This window comes from Pelophylax lessonae, assembly GCF_965119305.1.
Source record: "Pelophylax lessonae genome assembly, chromosome: 11".
NCBI lineage: Eukaryota > Metazoa > Chordata > Amphibia > Anura > Ranidae > Pelophylax > Pelophylax lessonae.
Window position 1 is genome coordinate 39,700,921 of NC_138778.1, and position 25,051 is coordinate 39,725,971.

Genomic DNA, 25,051 nt, shown 5'->3' on the forward strand with positions numbered 1-25,051 from the left:
GATACACTCCTCCTGCACAGCTTTTCACTGGGAAGCTCAGTGTCCTGCTGCTTCTCCTCCCCTTTGCTCTTATGCAGTTAAGAAGAGAGGGAACAGAGGGAATGTCATCGCTTATAAAAAAGGGAAAAATTGGATTTTTGACTTACCATAAAATCAATTTCTCTGCTGTTCATTGACAGACACAGCTACTGATTCTTCTTAACCATCGGGTTATGCTGCCCCCTACAGGAGTAGGACACTAGGCAGGACAAAACTTGACTATGCCTACGGGGCAGTCCCAGGGGGTGTACTCCCACTTCCTGCTATAGGTAAACAGTTTTGTTACAAGCAGTGTCAGTAGGAAAAAACCCAATTCCATAGAGGGGCAAGTGCTGTGTCCATCAACGAACATCAGAGAAATGGATTTTACTGTAAGTCAAAAATCCCATTTTCTCTTTTGTTTATTGATGACACAGCTCCTGATTCTTCTGAACCATTGGGACGTCCCAAAGCAGTGTCAAACATGAGGGATGGGAAACAGTAGAAAAAAATTCCCAAGGCTAACCATAGCCAACCAGGTAACATGGAGCTCAACCATAAACAATTGGAGGTCACCTGAAAAAACAATACACCCTCAAAGAGGACCAGGTCCTCTAAACAGCAGCCAGCAAAAACCTTGCAGCCAAAAGAAGCATCCGCAGATGCCAACAAAACCACTTTACAAAAATTTTGTAAAAGCGTGTATCAACGACCAGGTGGCCGCCTTGCAAACTTGCGTCACTGACGCTTAATAACAGAAAGCCCAGGAGACACTAAGCTCCCTGGTAGAGTGCTCCTAAACAGGGAAAGGAGTTACCTGACCCCTGATGCACTAGGTCTGAACCACCATCTGATCCATCTAGAAATGGTCACAGAAGAAACGAACAACCCTTTGGGAGGTCCGTCCGTGAGCACAAATATAGATTCTGACTTCCTAAAAGACTCTGTAGCTGCCAGGTACACCCTTATTGCCCGGATCACATCCAAGACATGCAAGGCAATTTCCTTCAGATGTTTAGGCCTGGGACACAGGGAAGGCAACACAATGTCTTAATTTAAATGACAGTCAGAGAGGAAGGAATGAAGGACAGAGGCAAAGCATCACCTTATCCTTGAGATGCACCATAAAAAAGGTGAACGAAAGGATAACAGTCAGTTCTGACACCCTGCATGCAGAGATGATTGCCCCAGAAGGTGGCCTTCTTTGGTGGCTATGTAAGCTGGGAAACCTCCCGATTATTTTCAAAGAGAAGCTTCAGTAGAGCTGAAAGAACTACATTAAGATTCCAGGGCGGCAACAGAGCCCGCAATGAGGGAACCAAATGTCGGACACCCTGAAGAAAAGGTATGCACCAGGGAGTGTGTGGCAACATTTCGTTGGAAAAAGACTGCCAAAACCTGATACCTGGCCCTTGATGGTACGCAAGGCCAATTTCTGTTCAACCCCCCATTGAAGGAAGGCTAAGATCTGATCCACGGAGGAGGAGCGAGGATGAACCCCATGAGACTCACACCACGCAACGTACAGCTTCTACGAATGTTGGTAGATCTTCCTAGAGGCAGATTTCCTAGCTTTTAACAGTGTAGGAAGCACTGATTCAAACAAACCTCCATCCTTCAGCACCTGGCGTTCAGCAGCCAAGCCGTTAAAGCCAACGACTGTAAAGCAGGATGGAAGATTGGTCATTGGGGCAGCAGATCCTCTCAGAGAGGAAGTCCCCAAGGAGTATCGGCAGCCAGCCGTACCAGATCGGCATACCAGACCGTCGAGGTCAGCCTGGAGCCACTAGAATGACCAGAATCTCTTCTGCCTGAATCCTGCACAGGAGTCGTGACAGAAGTTTGAGAGGGCTGGAACGAATCAGTCGGCCCACCTTAGAATGCCAGATACTTACCGAGCCTCCAGGACACTTCTTGTGCCCTGGAGGCTTGGTAAGTATCTGGCTGTGGCACTGTCTGAAATGAATTGGTACCAGACACCCCTGAAGATGATTGTTCAATGAGCCAGACAAAGTCTGATCGCTCAGTGGTCCAGTACACTAATCGGCAGTCCAGACCCCCTGAGCACGTCTGTGCTGAGGAAGCCCCTCCCACCCGGGCAGGCTGGCATCTGTGGAAACAACCGTGCAGTGCAGGGGGAGAAGAATTTTCCCTGTCGAAGTGCTGGAGAGCGCAGCCACCTCTAGAGACCATGGATCCATGATCCATTCCACCAGAAACTCTTTAGCAGGGATCTTGTGTGGAATTGTGCAAACAGACTGCCTCGAGGGTGGACACCATCAGGCCCAGCAGGTGCATGCAAGCCTGGAGGGATGACCATCTGCTGAACAACAGCAGCTGAATTGCCTCCTGCAATGTCTTGAGTTTTTCCCGAAGAAGAAACACTCTGGCTGTGGCCGAGTCCAGAGTGAGACCCAGATAGTCCAGTTTTTGTGGACAAAACCAAAGCAGGCTCCTGAATGTTCAGGATCTAACTGAGTTCCCTCAGAGTTCACAGACGTCCCCCCACCCCAGATACGAGTGAGGGTGCTCATTCATGCAGAGGCAATCAAAACAGGAAGCTCCAAACAGGCGATCAACTACAGGAGGGAGATCAGGCCTTCTTAGAAGTCTAATTCGCAGACCAGCATTTCAGCCAGACAATACGCCGAAGGACCACTGCTGATACAGACAGCCTAGAAATCACAGGAGCTGAATCCAAACAGGCATTGCAAACAAACTGTAGCCTCTGGACCAACCGGTCCAGCAGCTTCGCAAAGACAGGGGGAAGCTATTCTCCCTCCAGGTCCCGGCGTAAAAGCTTAGCCCACTCGTTTAGAGTTTGCGACACCAGGGGAATAGTAATTACTGGCCTAATTGCCGAACCAGCCACAGCACACATATGGCGGCCCAGAGCATCCACCCTCTTATTAGCTGGACCTGTAAAGGCCGGGGACTCCTCAACTGGGATGAAGGTAACTCAATTTGACCTGGCGAGTCCACTACAGGTGGGACCGTCCACCTTTTACACAGTAAATCCTCATAAGGATACCACAAGCAAAAAACGCCTAGCAACCCCTGCGTTTTGGACAGCCCCACTGTTTTGTAAATATCTGCTCCCCCAGTCCAACAACCAACGCAGGGAGCCTAGAGGACAATCCCTGTGCTAGTCACCAACCCCCAGGATGGCAGGGAACCCTGCTCAACCCTTCGTTGCTCACCAGGGAAACCCGGTCAGCAGCTCGGTTAGCACCAACTCCAACCAGCCCCCCTTAAGAGCATGTGGCAACAGCCAGTTCATAACCTTATCCAGGGAGGAGGGGGGGGTCAAAAGAACCAAAGTGACCGAAATTTTAGAGGGGCTGAGGGGAAGGGAGGGGAGCCTGGGGGCCCAATGATCCCAGGGAGGGGCCCACGTCCACCCCAAAACCCTCCAGGGGTAGTGGAGGGACAGCTACTTACCACACCAGAAAGGGGGTGGGCACCGCTCCAGACAGGACACTGTTCCATCGTAATGTGGGTTCTGTCGGCCAGGAGGAAATGCTTCGACTCAGGCCGAAGCCAGTTCCTATGTGACGTCGCGGCAGACCTAGCGCAGAGCTGCGGTCTGCATGCGCTCGCTGGCTGGACTGGGGGGACCCTCAGAAACTATATTCTACAGTTCATCGCCAAGTCCGACACTTGTTCTCACAGGAACAAAATTTTAAAAAGAGGAAAAAAAATTCCATTTACAATGAAAAAATTGCCAGGACCAGAGATCCCAGCAAGGAACTAGCTATAGTATCTATAGCAGGAAGTGGGAGTATACCCCCTGGGACTGCCCCATAGGCATAGTCAAGCTTTTTCCTGCCTAGTGTCCTACTCCTGTAGGAGGCAGCATAACCCAATGGTTAAGAAGACTCAAGAGCTGTGTCTGTCAATGAACGAACGAGAAAAGAGGTATTTATAATTTTTTTTTAATCTATACACAGAAGTTTTGCCTTTCATTTCTATTTCTATCCAAGTGGGTTGTTTTACAAGGTGATCATTTACAACCACTTTACTTCAAATCCTGTAGACACAACTGAAATTGAAAAGATCTCTTCAAAGTGTTAAAATATCCGTTGATATCAGAACAGGCACTAGGGACATGCAGACACCTGTTCTGGTGACAACTGTCTAGAAGGTGATTTCCCCTCATTTTCCAGTGTTTAGTAGACAGTAATAAGACAAATCTCCCTATCAGTCTATTACTATAAAAAAAAAAAAATCAATTGAACTCCACAGAGCAATTGGCAATATCATCAGCAAGTACTAAGGGGACATTATGGATGACACAGCAACAGCAAAAGTCCAGATATTCGCTATTACACCCAAAAATCGAAAGTTTTGGATTTAGATACACATACAGCTTGCTCTGGGTGCTTTCATAAGAAAAAATATGTTAGCAGCATGGTCTTGGTTTCCTACAATGTGTCCCAATCTTTATTTATATCAGAAATAGGAATAATATCTTGCTTGCCATTTGCTAATTAACAGTCAACATTTCCAGGCATGTCCAGCTTTAATTTTACTTAACAAAACTTCAACTTTCTTTGTTTTAAGAAGGTACTACAGACTGGCTCTTTTACTAGAACAGAATTAGAAGGATATATTGGCTGCTATTTACTAATTATCAGCCAGTATTTCCAAGCATGACCAGCTTTAGTGTGACTCACAAAACTTCCATCTATTTTTTGTTTTAGAAGATTTTGCCAAAATTCTTCTTTAACTAAAATAACTAAAATTAGTAAATTGTACATACACACATAGGGAAGCTATTTTCTGATTCAAGCAAAACCTGCCCATTGAGTCACTTAGAAAAGTGAAAAACCACCATCATCACTCTCAATGCCCACACAAGATATTACGTATCAGGACTGAGAGAGCAAGTTCTTGCCTTGCTTTATAACAGAAATTAATCCAAATCAATGGCAGCATTGGCAAGGTGGAAGTTGTGGTCCCATAAAAAAGCCTACATGCGTCGATGTTTATGAAAACTGGAAAAGACTGAGAAAAAGTAGATATAGATTAACTCCAGCCATATATACTGTGTATGTCTGTGTGTGTATATATATATATATATATATATATATATATATATATATACATACATACACAAAAAGTATTGAGACGCCTGCCTTTAGACGCACATGAACTTTAGTAGCATCCCAGTCTTTTTCCGTAGGGTTTAATATTGAGTTGGCCAAACCTTTGCAAATATAACAGCTTCAAATCCTCTGGGAAGGCTGTCCACAAGGTTTAGGAGTATGTCTATTGGAATGTTTGCCCATTTTCCAGAAGCGCAATTGTGCAGTCAGGTACTGATATGAACGGGAAGGCCTGGCTCACAGTCTCAACACGAATTCATCCCAAAGGTGTTCTATCGGGTTGAGGTCAGGACTCTGTGCAGGCCAGTCATGCTCCTCCACCCCAAACTTGCCCATCCATGTCTTTATGGACCTTGTTTGTGCACTGGTGTGCAGTCATGTTGGATCAGGAAGAGATCATCCCCAAACTGTTTCCACAAAGTTGGGAGCATAAACTTTTTTCCAAAATGTCTTGGTATGCTGGCGCCTTAAGAGTTCCCTTCACTGGAACTAAGGGGCCAAGCCCAACCCCTGAAAAACAAGCCCACACCCTTACCCCCCCCCCCCACTAGATTATTTGGACCAGTGCACAAAGCAAACTCCATAAAGATATGGATGAGTTTGGGGTGAAGGAACTTGACTGGGCTGCACAGAGTCCTGACCTCAACCCAATAGAACACCTTTGGGATGCATTAGAGTGGGGACTGCGAGCCAGGCGTTCTCGTCTATATCAGTGTCTGACCTCACAAATGCTCTTCTGGAAGAATGGTTAAACATTCCCATAGACACACTCCTAAACCTTGTGGACAGCCTTCCCGGAAGAGTTGAAGCTGTTATAGCTGCAAAGGGTGTGCTAACTCACTATCGAACCCTACAGACTAAGACTGGGATGCCATTAAAGTTCATGTGCATGTAAAGGCAGATGTCCTGATACTTTTGGTAATATAGTGTGTATATATAAATATATATATATATATATTTTTTTTTTTTTGGATAGTGTGGGGATGCTTTTTTTCTGCCTGTGACCCGCATTGGGGAGATTTCCTGTTTCGGTTTGTCCTTGCCACACCCATACATTGAATGGGGCAAAGCAGTTTTTTTGAGGACAGGAAGGCATACACAAAATATTAACATTTTTGTCAGTTCTAATCTTTCCCCACTATGCTAAAAATTAGTTTTTTTTTTCTGTGTCTATTTTGGAGAGAGATCCCCTATTACTTTCTATTCTAACAGATAATAAGAGGAAATTCCTGCAATAGGGACACCGATGGCCAAAAAACGAACAGAGATTCTAAGCCTGCTGATTTTTAATTAAACAGACACTTACCTGTCAGAGGATCCAGCGCCATCACCCGTGCCAGTTCATCACCAATCATGCTTAGTGTGCGAACCAGCTGTGACTCCTTGCAGCTTCACAGCCAGCTCTCTACTGCACATGAACGAGCTGCGCTGTGCTATATGAATGCTTCCACAGCCTCCTGGGACCTGTGACATGTCCCAAGAGAATGCAGGTGGGGTGGCGAACTTCCAGTGGAATATAGGCAATCCAACTAGAAGTGGGAGTGGGTACCACCCAAAACTAGGTACCTGCTCCCCCCCAATAAAATGTCCAAAAGTATTAGAGGAAGGGGGCTTGTGACATAAAGTGAAACTTCCCTGCTTTAACTCCTTTTTACAAAAAAAGGCTTGGCTAGAGTTGGCCTTTTAATTAGAGCAACCAATCAAATTCGTTGTTTGATTTTCCTACATGTGACTTAATTGTTTGCTATGGGCAATATGTTTTTTCCAGTTGTTATATTCACTAAGTTGCAAAATGAAATAATTAGTATCGGGTCTGGTTTAAAAGGGAGTCACTCTCTATTTAGTCAATCAGAGTGGAAAACTAATTAGAATTAGATCCTTTTCTATCGTACTAATAAAGGCCACTGTGACAGGCTTGGGAAAGAATTCTCATTATTCCAACTGTACTATAGCTTTATACTGTGGAGCAGCTCTTATAGTTCATTTACAATAATTGTACTAATGATATCTCCATCCCCAAATGACTGTGATGTTCTTACTGAATCCATTGACGTCCTGGCAGCTGGAGAACGTATCTTCATTTCGGGTGGAACTGAGTTTGCCGGAACTTTTATCTGAAGCCACCAGACCCATTTCCCTCTGGGAGCCACTTTGGGTCTCTTTCTGTTTCTTGGCCAATTTCCTAGAGGCAGAGAGAACAGCATCTGACAAATTCAAGACTGGAAATGTCAGTGACACAGAAAAGAAAGATTTGCAGCACACTGTGTTTCCCGTTAGCACAGACAGACACAGAGGGAACCATTTATTGTGACTATTGTTCCTCAACCGGCTGGATGTCAAATGTAGGGCTATGCGGCATTGCTTCTCTTGTTTAAACGAAGGAGATCATCATAATTGGCGAATCATTGGATAATCAGATATTGGATAATCAGATATAAATGTGATTCAACTGGCGAGCACAACGACAGGCTTTGCACATAGCTGTACATAGAGCAAGCCAAGGAATATTACTGCTTTTCATGTTGTAATTGGGAGCTCAGGGATGCTTGGCAGACATTAGGTTGCCCGTGTTCGTAATGTTGTGACACTTGGGCATCGCTCCCTTGTAGGCTTTAGTAATTAACACCTTACACATCCTCCACAAGGAAAGATTAATCCACAGATCACTAATGAGTTTGAGCCAACCATTAATAACGGGCAGTGGATTGCTGTGATTATATTTTTATGCAGAAGGAGATGGGTAGAGACTGCTAAATATTCAGGCTGGTTTGAGAATAAACATACTCAAAAGAAACAAGCAGCGATATAACCTATAAGACTAGCTACATGATTCTAATATATATGTCTTGTGCTTGTCATACAAGGCATTTTGCCAGTTTAGGGCCAATAATGGGCCACTGCTCCTCCTGCCCCCACTGAAGGCATCGAATCCTGCCAATCAGATTTCTTTGTAACAACAGCCCAGGGTATGCCAGTGTCCTATTAGTGTTGGTTGGTATTTATTCCACTCTAGGTGGAGTGTGATGATGCTGCAGTGTGGTAGTGTTCATTCATCCCCCACAGGTATAGTTCCTGCCAGATACAGCTGATCTTTACAACCATGTGCAATGTAAGTCAACATGACTACCATTCCCCTTTAAACAGTACTAAATGCTACTTGAGGCTGTAGCAGCATAAAGTACTCCCAGACCCCCAAGGGCACCAGAGTGGAATTGTATCAAACATGAGCTTCTGTGTTCATGCAAATTGAGAGGGAAGAGGAGGAGGAAATAAATGTTGCCAGATGCTGTCAGTGCTGCTCTTTATAGGGGATAATGATCAGATTAGACTTTTGGATCTGCCTATTTAATTGCTTCCAGTAAGAGTGGTCGTGAACGTGAATAAGCATGAGACTCTTGCTCAATCTGGCTTTGAATGGCCGCCTTATGTCCGTTGCAAGCTTTGGGCCCTCCATAATAATTCATTGACATTCTTTTTGCACTGCCATATCCTTTGCTATACTTGAATAGCACCAGTAATATTCAAATGTTTCATCATAAACTACCCAACTACAATAATCTTTCAGAAATGGTCTTGGAGCTTACAAAAATGAACACATATAGGTTCTAATTATGAACAAGCTACTGCCTCCAGCATCTATAACTGGCCACTGACACAAGAGTGAGCATATTCTACCACAATGGTCTACAAACTGTGGCTCTGGGACCATATGGGGCCCTTTGCTTGGGGCACTATCCTTCCCACTGATACCAACAATGAGGAACTATTCCTCCCACTGACACCAATGATGGGGCGCCATTCCCCCTATGATACCAAGGATGGGCAACAATTCCTCCCACTAATTCCAATTATGGGGTGCTGCTATTACCCCCACTGATACCAATTATGGGGCGCTATTCCTTCCACTGAAACCAATGATGTTGCACTATTCCTCCCACTGACACCAATGATGTTGCACTATTCCTTCCACTAATACCAATGATGGGACGTAATTCCTCCTACTGACACCAGTGATGGGGCACTATTCCTCCCACTAATGTCAATAATGGGGCATTATTTACTCCAATTGATGTTGGGGCATTTTCTATATCCAATTGCTACAGTCCCGCCCCCTCAAAGTCTGAAGGACAGTAAACGGACCCTTTGTTTAGAAATTTGGAGAACCCAGTTCTACCATAAAATGTTGTGACCATAAATCTTAGGATTTGCAATTTACATTCTAAAATACCTAGCAGTAATGGTACAGTCCCAAACTTTGGGACACATTGCCCAAAGACATGAGATTATTTAACCATTTACAAAAGGTGCTGTGAAGCCTGAATGGTGGGTTCATTTGTGTAACAGGCAGATGGAATTTCTATTTTGCTTTGCACACTATTACAAGCTTGTGCTATCAGACACAATCTTGCAGAAGCAAATGAGTTGATTTTTTATCAGGTGCTATAACACTATGCAATTTAATAGCATAGGCTTGATACCCTGACCCTGATATCTGGCAAGGCGGATGTAGGCAGTGTGGAATGAAAGGAGGTGATTTGGGTCAAACAGAACAATGAATGAAGTGTAAACAAGACCACATTTATTCAAAATGGAAAGGAGAAGAAGGAACGCAGGAACAATAAAATAATGTCCTAAAACAACCCTTTTTAAAAAGTAAAAGTTGAAGACGCCGTAAAATGTCTATTTTCTTCTCAAAAACCCTTTATGTGTTCCTCTGATTCTAGTTTACTTCATTACAAAAGGGTTCAACATACCTAACTTGGGGGCTAAGCTCTGCCAATCACCACCTTTAATGGCAGTGCATACTAAGGTTAGTCAAGTGGGTGTTAGTTTAGCTTCAGCAACAGGGCTTGGTTCTAAAGCTGAGAATGCTGACTTAGTAATAAAGTAAGCCAGAATGAAAGGAAAGTAAAGAAAAGGGCTAAGAAAGCCAAGAGCAGGCACTGTGTGGTGGGATCTACGTATATAGGGTTTAATAATTTACTATTTACCAATACCATTACAAGGAAAAATTCCATGTAATTCCAAAAATGTTGTTTTTTTCATGTATTTTACACCTAGGAGAGTATAGAAGGAGCACAGAGTCTACTCAGTGCAGTAAAAGTAGCATGTTGGAGGAGCAAGAATCCGGGACTTCTGATTTTTTGTTACAGACAGTGGTTCCATTATGACTCCGGCTTATTAAAATAAAGCAGTATTAAACCCAAAACTAAAAAAATTTATATATTGAAGCTTACCAATCATTAGAGTGCCCCCACATTGGATAAAGGCACCTTTGGACAGCAGCATTGTTAGTTTTGGGAGAGGGAGTGTTAGATGTACTAGCAGGTTTAGATCTACACTAACAAATTAAAGCCAAACTCAAGCTCACACAAGCAGTTACAACAAAAGTTTTTTTTTTCTTTTGGGATAAAGGTTTTACCTCTTTAAAGTGTGCATATAACCACAACTTTTTTATTGTTTTTTTTTTTTTTTTAGTTATAGACAAAGTAGGAAAGGACTAAACCCCTGCCAAGTTATATTTTTGGTGTTTGTGTACCACTACCAATGGGGGAAATTTCCCTTTACTTCCTGTCCCAGAGATGCAGGAGGAAGTAGCAATATAATCTCCCAAAATTAGGGGAATTTTCATCTTAGGCAGTGGTCTAAAAACAATTGTCCTCATTGGAAGACTTTAGGGGACAGTTCAAAAGTTTTAGATTTGCCCTCACTTTCCTTCTCACTAGTAAGAAAAAAGAAGTGACTAACCCTTCCCCACTCTATAAAGGTTTTGTCTAGCAATATGCTTTAACTTTTGTGCTTAATGAATTACGTCTACTTTGGATCAAGATAACATTGTAATTATGTAAAAACTAGGCAATCTGCACCTATACACCTTTTTCTAAAAAAAACACCACCTCCATGCAGTGTTGTACAGCACATGACATGATATGAGGAACAGAAATGTGGATGTGCAAGGGGAAGAGCCTGGAAAAATCTGGATAATGAATATGGGGTGGTTTCTGCAGGTACTTACAGATAGTATGAATAGGAGTACACATTTCTTCTAGAGGATGGAGAGCGGTCACATGGGGGGGACCGAAAAACGAGAAATAAAAAGAAAAGAGGAATAATTAGATGTGACAGCATGACCTCACCTGGGTGACAGAGTGACATCAGACAGGCGTATGGATATGAAAAAGCTTACCAACACAATATATAAATAAATGATGGAAGTGCAGAACTACTTATCTAAATTCTAGTATAAATTGATTTGGAGCCTGTTGAATATAGGCTACCCACACTTAGAAAATGTTAACACACCAGTATTGTACATGGCTTTTTGTATATACCAATGGCCAGTCAGGAGAAGGTACATTTCTCAATTAGTAGTACACACAGACCCCTCTCATGTCAGCATATAACTTGCCACATGATAAGCACCCCCCTAACAATCCTAAGGGGGGGGACCATTATGTTTATGGTACCTGCAAGGTCCACAATTGGCCTGGCCATGCTGCAGGGTATCGGAGTGAATATTGGTATGTTCCCTAGAAACAAACCAAAGCTGTCTATAAGTTCCACTTTCTTAATTCCCTGTCCATAGACATTAACTTGTATGTTTGGTCTAGCCAAGCATGTATGGTTATGGAGCCTGAAGACAATGGTTCCTAAGGGCTGCATACCTAATTATCCTTATATCCTTCTGTATATGACAAGAGAGCTATAGAAAACACCTACATCCATTACTGTCAAATTTGTATCTGAATTTAAACATTTTCATTTTTAAGGAAACATTTGGAAAAATAAAATAGGCTGCCATTGATGATGGTACAAAAATGCTAGTTTCCTGGCTGTTTTCAGTGGTTTCAAAACCTTCTGAGCCACTAACGTATAAAACATACAGCATACAGATTAGTTTTGACTTAAGCCAGCCATAGACTGTTCAAATCTTGGACAATTCAGAAGGAACTTGCTGAGATTCGAACCACGTATGGCCAGTCTGAATGTACCAAAGTTGATCAAACAACTTGGGTACAGCCAGCATGCCGGATTTTACATACTATTATTCCTATAGGCTGCTATAGCTGCTAGCAATAATCACTGTGTTGTCCCTGCAGGGATGGCTTACGCCCCCCCCCCCCCGCTGGGAGAACATAATTGCTCAGCGGGAAGGATTCTGTCAACCAGTGGCGGCCGGTGCATTGGGGGCGTCGCCCCCCCATCCATGCATCCGGCCGCCTAATCTACATGCGGGGCTCCGGACGCATGGACTTCAATGGGGCTTTTTTATTTTTTTTAGCCATGTGATTAGAGCCAGAGACTTTAATAGGCTAAAAAAAAAGGGTGGGCTTGGGTGCAGTGCTCAGCCCACCCAGTTGTGGGACAATATTGAATGAAAATTCGCTATTGTCACACGGATCCTCCTCCTGGCCAATCAGGAAGCGGGTCTTGAGACCCGTTTCTCAATTGGCCGAAAGGAGAAGCCATTCCATTGGGCATGGAGGAGTAGGGAGGAGACGCAGAAGACAGGAGGAAGAAGCCGAAGCTGCCGCTGCTGCAGATATACAGGCAAGGTGAGTGAGCAGGGGGCCCTGTCCTCTGTCCTGTCCTGTCCCGCTGTGGTCCTGGGGGGAGGGGTATGGTGTGGGGCCTGGTGTGGTCCGGGGACGGGGGGGGGGGCTTGGCAACAGCAGTGGCGGCTGTGTTGGCAGCAAATCGATCCGTCAATGGCCAACCTTATGTCTAGTAGATATTATGAGTTTTTTTCCATTCAACCCAGTGCGTTAAATGAAAAAAACCTGTCAGCTCTGGTCAGAGCCACTCTACTAACGATCTGACCTTAGTACAGCGATCTCCCCAACTGAGCTATTGTATTTTGACAGGGGGATAGCCCCCCTGCCAGAACATACCGGTCAGCCATTAGCCAAGAAGCCAGCTTCTGTTGGACCGGCTGCCATACCCACAGGCTGAATGTCAGCGGGTTTTTATTCAACTGGCAGATGTAGCCCGGCATTCAGCCGATGTGTACGGGGGCTTTAGGCAGGCCATAGATGGTGTGAATTTCTTTCCTGCAACCACGGGTTGCAGGAAATACATTTGCGCAATTCCCCTATCCACACAGACAGTGCTGACAAGGGAAGCCCTCCTTCCAAACAATTGTCTGCTCCCGGCGGGCAGAAAACAGTGATTATTGTTAGCGGCACTAGCACCGCTAGTGGTAATCGCAAGTGAATCTGGCAGGCTGGTTGTACCCAAGTTGATCGAATGATCAACTTAGTATATTCATTCTGCCCACACACGGTTTGAATCTTGGCCGGTTCAGCAGGTTTCGAACATCTCTGGCCGGCCTTACTCTGATTTTACTGACCTGCATGCTTGTTCCAGGTTATAAAAACCATGGAATCAGCAAAACAGCTAGCATACTAAAAAAGAGGTCAGCAGGGGCAGCCTCTGTAATTCTCTTGCTAAAGACGTATTTAAAACAAACAAAATATCATAGGGCCAGATGTTAACTCATAGCATGACACCCGCAACGTGTTCTTTCTTTCCACTGCTTTGCCAAAGTCACTACTACAGGAACAAATCTCTGTCTGAGGGATAGGCTAAATCCTTCAGGTCCTCCATCCCCTTAGTGCTTCCAGAACACAAAGTTTGCCACCTAAGATATAAAGGAGAACCTCCCCATCATATCTCCATATCGTAAAATAAATATGTCCTTTGATATTTGAGAATCAAGAACCATACGACACACTCACAGGCGCTGGGTATTAAAGTGGTTGTAAACGAAAGTTAACTCACTCTCCTTCCTGGAAGGATTTAAAAGAGGGCCACCTAATGGGCCCCACTTCAACCTGCCTACATGTCAACCATATTGAATGTAAAAGTTGAGCCAACAACTTTAAATGGTTTTAAGTGGCAAAGGGCTAGAACCTTTGTCAGGTTTTATTGCTGCCTTTATCTCAATTAGAGGGATGTACTTTCTCCCCGGAGACATGTACCCCTGTTACAGAAATTGAGGTTAAATGCCACATTTGAGATGTATCATCTGAACAAGAAATGAGGGAAAATGGGGTCACCTATCTATGTGACATTGGTCAAAGGTGGGATTATCCTTTACTTTGAGCTAATTGTCTCTCATTTGGTGACATACCCTTTGGTTTAAACATGATGGTAAATCTTTGCAACAAGGGTGGAGAAAGTAATAAAAACTAGATGAAGGTTTTCACCTTTCCTCCCTTTATCCGAAAGAAAAGCCAAAATACTGATTAGAGTGTTACTTTATAGCGTATTTCCATTTTAGTAGTCGAATTTGGGAAAACACAATATGTTTGTTATATGTTCCAATTCAAATTTAAAGCAGTTGTAAACCCTTACATATACCCAGTGAAGTGACTGGCCTCAGGTGATACACAGAGATGAAACAAATCCTCCTACATAAGTTGTACCTGTCTATCTGCAGTCTTCTCTTCTCTACATTTGTTCAAATTGCTAAATATTTAAAGCTTGTCTGATAGTTAAAAACAAAGGGGGCGGAGAGCTGAAGTCACACTCTGCAGAGCTCAGTGAGGAGAGCTCTGAGAGCTGATTGGAGGGAAGGGACACATCCCCCCCCCCCCCACACAGCACATAGGAACAGAGCTGAGGCTGTCAATCAGCTGGAGATCCCTCCCCTGTCACCATTTTTCTCTTGGTGTCAGAAAAACTTGTCAGAAATGATTCATGCTGATATATAAAAAGAGGAACAAAGCAGCAGAAGGAAATTACACTTAGTACTCCTAATTGTGACAAGTACACAATGTAGAGGGATATGCTTTGTTCATATTTCATGTCTGACGTTTACAACCACTTTCAAATGAATACATATATTTAAACAGACGCAGACTGGTGCAGATGACAAACACAACATTCCAGGGGATCATGCAGGTTCTGGGTAAGACAGCTGTTAAGACTAGAAATAAATGAAAGCACATATGATAATATACTGTAGTGAGCATTCTGAGTATTATTGCTAGCAGCGCCATCTTACTGAATGGGATTGCTGGGCAGTTGCCCGGGGGTCCCACTTGCCCCACCTACCCAGTCCCAGCCAAGCATTAGTCTCGATTCCTGTGTGCATCCCACCCCTGAACTTAGCAGGTGGCAAGCGCCTGTCAGCCCTGCACTGCTGTCAGCCCTGCACTGCTGTCAGCCCTGCACTGCTGTCAGACCACAACTGCAGAAGTGCCTGTTCGCTTCCACGGGAACAGGAACACACAGGACAGTCGAGTCTGATTCCTGTCAGTGTGTGTTTACTGGACCCAGCCGCCGAACTTGGAAGCTGTCATTAGCCTGGCATTGCTGTACTAACAAATATAGCCTTATCGATAATTTGCATTTTTATTCTCGTGGGTGATTGTGTAGGCGGGGCCCCAGTGTACTGCATTGCCTGGGGCCCTTTAACCACTTGCCGACCAGTCACGTTGACTGTACTGCGGCAAAGTGGCACGATTCTGTCCAGCGACGTAGAACTACGTCGCTGGACTTCTCCCCTTGTGGCTCCCTCCCACTGTTTTCAGTCACAGCAGGAGTCGGGCCAGGGGAGGAGCAGCGGCGATCGCCGCCGCTCTTCCCACGATCGTCGGGGAATCGAGTCTGGAGATCCGCCCGCTTGTGTAAACAAAGCGGGCGGATCTCCTAAGTGGCAAACAGTGACAGATTGCAGGGTTCAGCATAGCTGGACATTAACCCCTCCCTCTCCAATAAAATGAACCCCTTCCCTGCCAGTGTCATTTTTACAGTAACAGTGCATATTTATAGCACTGATTACTGTACAAATGTCACTGGTACCCCCAAAAGTGTCAAAAATGTCAGTCAAGGGTCCGATCTGTCCGCCGCAATGTCGCAGTCCCGCAAAAAAAATCGCAGATCCCCGCCATTACTCGTTAAAAAAAAAACACCAAAAATGACAGAAATCTTTCCCTTAGTTAGTAAACGCAATAACTTTTGCGCAAACCAATCAAAATACGCTTATTGCGATTTTTTACCAAACATAGGTAGCAGAAAACAAATTGGCCAAAAATGTAAAAAAAATTTGATTTTTACATTTTTTTGGGGGGGAATTTCATATAAAAAAATGTGAAAAATATTGTTATTTTTTCAAAATTTACGCTCTTTTTTTGTTTATAGCACATGATCAAAAAATCGCACAGGTGATCAAATACCACCAAAAGAAAGCTCTGTTTGTGGGAAAAAAAGGACGTCAAATTCGTTTAGGTACAGCGTCGCACGACCGCGCAATTGTCCGTTAAAATCACGCAGTGCCGAATCACAAAATACCCCCTGGTCTTTTAGCAGCCAAATCCTCCGGGGCTTAAGTGGTTAAAATAAACTTTTCTGACAGACTCCATGGCAGCATACCTTTTGGATTTAATCCCGCCTCCTATCCTACCCTATAAGACCCCACTCCCATAAATCTTTGCTCCTGTTCAGCATCCGTGTTCCTTTTTTGTCCTCCTCTGGAGCAATTGTATGGTTTCTACCAAAACTGGAAGGCCAGGGAAGCGGCGGCCGAGGGAGATGGGTCGCTATACTCCTATAGGCTTTTGCTATTAGCAGGGTATGGAGTGGGCAAAGGAAGAAGTGCTAAATGCCTGGTGACTGACTGGCAGACAAACTGTTGGCCAAATAGCCCAGCTGCTGGGCTATTTGGCCCCAAAGTCCGGCCGTATTTGCCCCAAAGTCTGAGGTGTGTTTCCCTGGTCCTGAATTACAGCTCAGGAGTGATAAGACACACCTTCCTTGGCAGCAGCATCTCATGTATATACCTTTTGTGTGTGTACTTTGCTCATCTCCTTTCCTCCTTTCCTCCTCTTCCCTGGTGCTCGGCCATTGAGACTGGTCTGCTTTTGCGTTCCACGCTGCCGCTGTGTGTTCCATCTGCGCATGCGCGGCTATCTCAGAAGTGAGGATTGGTTGCACATGTGCAGTAGCGATGAGATGGCGGGGTGGAACATGCACAGTGCCCCTCTGATCGGCACCGTCGATGATGTCAGCCGAGGTACTAATTTCAAAAGGGATAAAGTCCTGGCAGCCTGTGGGAATGACTCCAGGAAGGTTGTAGCAAGGTAGGGTTTGCTTCTTCTAGGGGTCCTCTCTTATCTGGTTGTCCACCTCAGTTATTGCAGGTCAGCATCCAGGGATGGAAGCCTCACTGCCCTCCTGTGGCCAGCCCTCTCGCAGCAGGTACCTAGTAGAGTTATATGCCGGGGTACAGCTGTGGTGGGTGCTGGGGGAGGGGGGGACAGTGCATCATATCCTTTACTTCCTGTGTGTTTCTTTCTCTCCGTCTCTTTTTTGCAGCCCTTCTAGGTCTGATCCCCAACGCACCGCATGCATAGAAGACGTTTATTCAAAATCCCAACACCAGCATTCTTCCTCAAGGTGCAGGCGCAGGCCCCCTTCTGGCTCAAGGTGCTACAGTAGGGACCCAGCCTCCTTACTTGGTTCCTCTCGCCACCCAGACAAGACAGGGTGCTGGGGATGTGGCTCTCGGGTTCCAAATGGGAGATCTCTGTGTGATCGCTGTTTTTCCCAGGCTGCGGGCGAAAGAGGTAGCTCAGACCAACAACTAGAATCCATTGTAAAACGGGTCTTTAAGGAGTCCCTAAGTGATTTAGGAGTTAGCCATGTTCAGAGTCCAGACTTGGATCCTCCACGCTCTCCGTCCAGAAAGGCACAGGGCCAAGACACCTTGGAGTCATCACAACCAAGCAGCCCTTTGGCCATGTTCTCAGACAGCGATTCAGAGGTAGAAGATCCGTCTCTGGGCTTTGACTTTGGCATGGCTACCCCCCTGGTCAGGGCAGTGGGAGAAGCTGTAAACTGGGAGGATCAAGTGGTCTCTTCCCCTAAACAAAGAAAATTCTTTAAACAGCTTAACAGAGAGCGACTGAATTTTCAGTTTCTGGGAGAGCTGGGGAGAAGTCATCACGGAAGAGTGGAGTAAAGTGGAATGAAAAAACTCCATGCTCTCAAAGATGTTGAAACTGTATCCCTTCAAAGAGGAAGAGGTGAAACACCTGGAGTCTCTGACTCTCGTGGACACGGCTGTGATGAGGCTCGTCAAGCATCTGACCCTTCTATTAGAGGATACAGTGATGTTCAAAGACCCTCTGGACAGACGGATTGACTCCGACCTCAAGCGAGTCTATCTAACAGCCCGCATGGCTTAAAAACTGGCCTTAGCCCTAGCAGCAATGTCCAAAGAGATGGAAATATGGGCAGATAACATTGATGAGACCCTTAGAAGCGTCTTGGAAGAGATGGCCAGAAGCTCTCCTATTCAGGAGCTGAAGATAGCCTCGACCTCCTTGGGAGAGCCTTCCATCGACATCACCCGCCTGGTGGCCCCGGTTATACTCTCCTCGGTCACCGCCAAGCCATTCCCATCCCGGAGGACGAGCAGGGGCAAGGAATCTATTCACCTCTCTTCATGGTGCAGAAAAAGAATGGTAGTTGGAGGTCTTTAATAGATCTTACCCATCTAAATAAGTTTATCAAGGGGGAAAAGTTCAAGATGGAGACACTACTAACAATGCAGCAGTCTGTCCAGCCGGGAGATTGGCTAGCATCAATAGACCTAATTTCAAAGTTCCCATTGCAAGGAACTTCCAACAGTATCTCCAGTTTGCCATCAGCAGTCTCGCCTACAATTCACATGTCTCCCCTTCGGGCTTTCCATAGTGCCTCATACATTTTCAAAAGTTTTGTTGGCAATTGTAGCCTTGATAAAACGCAAAGGTATTTGGCTCCATCATTACTTAGACGACCTTCTCCTCCTGTCTCAAAACAAGGGTCAACTTGTGGAGCATCTGGGTCAAGTCAATACCACTCTCCAGGAGTTCAGGGGGCCTCTTAAACATGGAAAAGAGTAATTTGGATCCCTCACAGTCCCTCGTATTTCTCGGGGCTCAGTTCAACACAGCGAAAAGCATCATCTCTCTGCCTGAGGAGAAAATTCTAATGGTCCGAGACAGGATACTTCTTGCTCTCTCTTTCTCTTATCTCCTTGCCCGGCAGAGTCTGAAGGTCATCGGGACCATGGTCGCCAAAGCTCCCATGGTGTTCGGGGGGGCCTTTTAAACATGGAAAAGAGTCTATTGGATCCCTCACAGTCCCTCGTATTTCTCGGGGCTCAGTTCAACACGGCGAAAAGCACCATCTCTCTGCCCGAGGAGAAAATTTGAATGGTCCGAGGCAGGATACTTCTTGCTCTCTCTTCCTCTCATCTCCATGCCTGGCATCGTCTGAAGGTTATTGGGAACATGGTCACCAAAGCTCCCATGGTGAAATCGGCTTTGTGGAGAATGCGGCCCTTCCAGAGAGGTTTCCTCCAGCAGTGGAATACAGAAGATGTGGACCAACGCATCTTACTAACCCCATCCATGAAGGGGTGTCTTCCCTGGTGGCTTAGGTGGGAGAATCTCCTCAACTGCTACTCCATAGCCCCTCTCTCATGGGTCGTCATGACTTCAGATGCCAGCAATATAGGTTGGAGCACCCACTGTCTTTCAGAAATGGCGCAGGGCAGGTGGGACTTTTTCCCGTGTGGGATAGTCTCGAACATACTGGAACTCTGGGCAGCGTTTCGAGTGCTTCAGGCCTTCTGCCATCTAAAGATGGGATCTTCAGTGATGCTCAGGTTGGACAACACGACGGTGGTAGCCTACATAAGGGAACAAGTGGGAACTTGGAGTCTCTCTCGGTTACAATAAGTAGGGTTGATTATGACCTGGGCACAGAAGAACCTGTTTAACCTATCGGCTATCTATGTTCCAGGAGTCCAGAATGTGCAAGCGGAGTCCAGAATGTGCAAGTGGGCCCTCTACAAGGAAGTCTTTGAATGGGTTCTGATCCTGGGGATCTCCCCAGAGCTCTACCTTTTTGCGTCCCCATGCAACAAAAAGCTGTCAAAGTATTACTCGAGGGTCAGAGATCCCCAAGCTTTCAGGGTGGACGCCCTCACGGACCGATGAAGGTTCCGCAGAGGCTATGCCTCCAGTTCTTCCGGAGACTCAGGATGGAAGTGGCAGAGATAGTAGTGATAATCCCGTTCTGGCCCAACAGGCCCTGGTTCCCTTTTTTGATGCTACTCAGTTTCCGGGATCCAATTCCTCTACCCCTCAGGCTTGTAACAGGGCACTACTCTACATCCATGCCTGACTCGTCTGCACCTGAAGGTCTGGTTTTTGAGAGGGGAAGGCTAGAGGCTCTAGGCTGCCCTAAGGAAGTCATTCCCACACTCTTGAACGCCAGGGGGAAAAGCACTAACAGGGTCTATGAGAGGATATGGTCTAAGTTTACGGACCATAGGTTCACTAGGGCCAATCCACGTGTCGCTTCTGAAGTCCAAGATGTCCTAAGCTTCCTACAGTCGGGCCTGGACCTGACCATGTCGGTCAGCGCGCTCCAGGTACAGTTATCGCCTATTTCAGCGTTAACTAGAGTTTCATGGGCCAAACATGCTTGTCCGCCATGGAGTCTGTCAGGATCAAATACTTACCGTAATTTTCCTTTCCTGATGGACTCTATGGCAGCAGGAGTCCCTTCCTAGTTCCTGAGTAGGCTAGTTACAGAACACAGATGTTGAACAGGAGCAAAGATTTATGGGAGTGGGGTCCTATAGGGTAAGATTGGAAGTGGGGCTAAACCCAAAACGTATGCTGCCATGGAATCCATCAGAAAAGGAATTTTCGCAAAGAGGAGAGATGGAGGGGGCTTTAGCACAGAGGAGAGGTGGGGGGAGGGGGTTAGCAGAAAGGAGAATTGGAGGAGATTTTAACAGAGAGGAGAGCTGGAGGGAATTTTAGTACAGAAGAGAGTGGGGGGAGGGGGTAATTTGTACACAGAGACAGAGTAGAGCTGGGAGAGGGGAGTTTATCACAGAGGAGAGCTGGGGAAGGGGGGGGGGGGAATTAGCAATGAGGAGAGATGGGGGGATTTTAGCAGAGAGGAGAGTGGGGGGAGGGGGGTCATTTGTGTAGAGAGGAGAACTGTGGGTGAGGAGTTTAGCAGAGAGGGGAGCTGGGGGGCGATTATCAGAGAGGAAAGCTGGGGGGAAGTTTAAGCAGTGAGGGAAGCTGGGGGGGGGGAATTTTGCATGAAGGAGAACTGGGAAAGTGTGTGAGTAGGGGAGATTTATGCAAATAGGGGAGCTGGGGGCAAATTTAGCAGAGAGTAGAACAGGTGGGTGAAGATTTGTGCAGAGAGGGGAACTAGGAAAGGGGGAGATGTGTGCAGAGAGCAGAACTGGAAAAGAGGAAGATTTGCGCAGAGAGGAGAACTGGGAAAGGGGAAGATTTGTGCAGACAGGAGAACTAGGAAAGGGGGAGATTTGTGCAGAGAGGAGAACTAGGAAAGGAGGAGATTTGTGCAGAGAGGAGAACTGGGAAAGGGGGAGATTTGTGCAGAGGAGAGAGCTTGGAAATGGGAAGATTTGTGCAAAGGAGAGAACTGGGAAAGGGGAAGATTTGTGCAGAGAGGAGAACTGGGAAAGGGGACGATTTGTGCAGAGGGGAGAACTGGGAAAGGGGGAGATTTGTGCAAAGGAGAGAACTTGGAAATGGGAAGATTTGTGCAAAGGAGAGAACTGGGAAAGGGGAAGATTTGTGCAGAGAGGAGAACTGGGAAAGGGGACGATTTGTGCAGAGGGGAGAACTGGGAAAGGGGAAGATTTATGCAGAGGGGAGAACTGGGAAAGGGGGAGATTTGTGCAGAGGGGAGAACAGGGAAAGGGGAAGATTTGTGCAGAGGAGAGAACTGGGAAAGGGGGAGATTTGTGCAGAGGAGAGAACTGGGAAAGGGGAAGATTTGTGGAGAGAAGAGAACTGGGAAAGGGGGAGATTTGTGCAGAGGGGAGAACTGGTAAAGGGGGAGATTTGTGCAGAGGGGAGAACTGGGAAAGGGGAAGATTTGTGCAGAGGAGAGAACTGGGAAAGGGGGAGATTTGTGCAGAGGAGAGAACTGGGAAAGGGGGAGATTTGTGCAGAGGGGAGAACTGGGAAAGGGGAAGATTTGTGCAGAGAGGAGAACTGGGAAAGGGGGAGATTTGTGCAGAGGGGAGAACTGGGAAAGGGGAAGATTTGTGCAGAGGAGAGAACTGGGAAAGGGTGAGATTTGTGGCAAAGGTGAGAATTTGATTGTTACTTTGAGGGGGATACTTGAGGAAAGTGAGGGGGTGGTTTGCCTCGGGAAGACCAGGGAAATTTGCTGCGGGACAGTAAAACATACAGAGTTCAGTGACTAAGAGTATGTAATGTATGGCACAGCATGCAGGTCCAGGGTTGAGAATTTTGTAACATTATGTACATTACATATTCAAGAAACGCTATACTCTGTATGCTGTATGTTACATATCTTTTACAGTGTACGTTACATATTAAAGGCCTTGGGATGGTACTCATTTACATATGCTTTATTGCTGCACTCTGTGTGCTGAGTTATATGTTACATTTTCCTGACACTCCTGAGCCCTGTACTTTGTGAACCATTCCTGAACCATGTGCCTTGTGCAATACGCAGTTCTAAGCCTTCACTTATTACCATTATTTGGTGCTTACGTCTCTACCCTAAGGAAGGTGTGGTTGAAGGCGGAGTTTGGGCATTGCTGGGGCGGAGTTTGGGGGCGGGGAGTTGGTCAAAGAAGGTGAGTTCCTGCACCTATTTTCTGAGAAAAAAAGCCCTATATATATACACTTCTCAAAAAATTTAAAGGAACACTTTGAAAACACATCAGATCTCAATGGGGAAGAATATCAAGCTGGATGTCTATACTGATATGAACTGGGAAATGTGTTAGGAACTAAAGGATGCCACATTGTTTGATGGAAATTAAAATGATCAACCTACATTGGGTTTAATTCAAAGACACCCCGAAAATCAAAGTAAAAAAGATATGCAGCAGGCTAATCCATTTTGCTGAAATTTCATTGCAGTAACTCAAAATGGTGCTCAGTAGTTTGTATGGCCCCCACATGCTTGTTAGGGGATGCTCCTGATGAGACAACGGATGGTGTCCTGGGGTATTTCCTCCCAGATCTGGACCAGAGCATCACTGAGCTTCTGAACAGACTGAGGTGCAACCTGGCGGCGTCGGATGGACCGAAACATAATGTCCCAGAGGTGTTTTATTGGATTTAGGTCAGGTGAGCTGGGGGCCATTCAATGGTATCAATTCCTTCATCCTCCAGAAACCGGCTGCATAATCTCTTTGCATGGCAATGGCATGTATTGTGCCAACCTGGTGGAGTTGGACTGCCTGTGCAATCTCTAAGGGGTCTAGGTATCCCCTCATGCTACCAGTAGTGACACTGACTCTAGCCAAATGCAAAACTAGTGAAAAACAGTCAGAAAGGATGAGTAGGGAAAAAAATGTCAGTGGCCTCCACCAGTAAAACCATTCCTGTTTTGGAGGTTGTCTCATTGTTGCCCATCTAGTTCACCTGTGGTTAATTTAATTAACACCAACAGCCTCTGCTACTTAACTGACCAGATCAATATCCCAGGAGTTTAATTGACTTGATGCTATACTCTGATTAAAAAGTGCTCCTCTAATTTTTTTGAGCAGTGTATATATATATATATATATATATATATATATATATATATATATATATATATATATATATATATATATAATTTTTTATTCAGCTATCTTATACTCCTATTCTTTACCAATGACAAGCACACAGCCATGGTTCACTCTCATTTTACTCCTTCGCATTACTGTACTCATTATACAGTAATAATATAGTAAAACTAATTACTCCTAACTATAATACACAGCTAGCACTCATATTACTTCTGTCAGTGATCTTTTTTTCAGTACAATCACCCTTTATTTTCTTCTGTTCTAACAATTTACACAGCCAGTTTCTTGTATTAAAAAATACATAAAGACTTCATTTTTCCTGCTGTCAAATATTTTAGTTGCATGCTGCCACATAGTTCACTTTTTATAATGTTCAGCAACCCCCACCCTATTTTCCTCCTCTTTCATTTTAATAAACATAGTAATCAAAAGTGTAACTACAGTTATGGCAGAGCAGGTAATAGCTATGGGGCCCAGGAGCATAGGGGGCCCAAGGACTATCTAGCTGTGCAATAAGTGACTTATCCAAGCAGCAATGGCATTTATCAAAAATCAGGGCAGTCACGTAGTTTATGCACATGATTTACTTTGTTAAAGCAGAGATAAACTTTTCTTTTCAAAATTCTTTCAGGTAGAGGCAGAAAAGACCCTTCATGTCTCTCCTGCCATAAAATCTCTTTTTCTTCCTGCTATTATTTCTTTTTTCTAATTGTACAATGACTGACACACATTCCAGTGACTAAAGACTGAAGACTATGGACCCATAAGAAGAACTAAAAAAGACGGCAGCACTAGTTAACACCACCATTTTTTGTGTTCCGGATATTTTTATGCATGCACGTTTTTGATGCATTCCAATGCATTTTTCATGTTTTTTTTTTATGAGTTACAGTGCGTTTTTTACCCTCTTTTTTCCTCATCTCAGTTGAGGACAGCTAAGGACATGTGCATTCTGGTGCGTTTTTTATGTATTTTGCTGCATTCCAGAAAAATTCCATACAGAAAATATGCAACATGTTCTATTTTTGTTGACTGCACTGGAACGCATTGCACTGGTGTGAACTAAGGCCATGTTATACACTGTACATGCGTTTTTCATGCAGAATAAAAATGCAAACTGGACTGCATCTGGTATGAACCAGGCAAGTTTGCTAATATAGCAAGTACACTGGGGGCCCTTATCAGTACAGTTCTGCTTTAAAAATAGCTTTTATGGTGTAATGCTATGGTTGCCGATTGGGACAGATCTTTAAAGCTGCATTGTCTTTAACCACTTAACGACCACCGTTTTACTGCGGCAGGCAGCCGCTCCTGG

General features: G+C 45.1%; 1 protein-coding gene across 9 annotated transcripts in view; it reads right to left on the reverse strand.

The window, feature by feature from the left end:
* The window catches only part of PTPRT (protein tyrosine phosphatase receptor type T), a 677,999-nt gene that overhangs the window by 160,508 nt on the left and 492,440 nt on the right, over window positions 1-25,051 (reverse strand). For 6 of the 9 annotated variants that reach the window (XM_082271827.1, XM_082271832.1, XM_082271825.1 and 3 more), the window contains 2 exons: window positions 11,143-11,172; window positions 7,166-7,308 (listed from right to left, as the gene is read on the reverse strand). In XM_082271827.1, the coding sequence (XP_082127953.1) occupies window positions 7,166-7,308; window positions 11,143-11,172 (173 nt within the window). The remainder of the gene's footprint in view (window positions 1-7,165; window positions 7,309-11,142; window positions 11,173-25,051) is intronic. The other 3 variants (XM_082271829.1, XM_082271833.1, XM_082271826.1) reach the window with 2 other exon arrangements.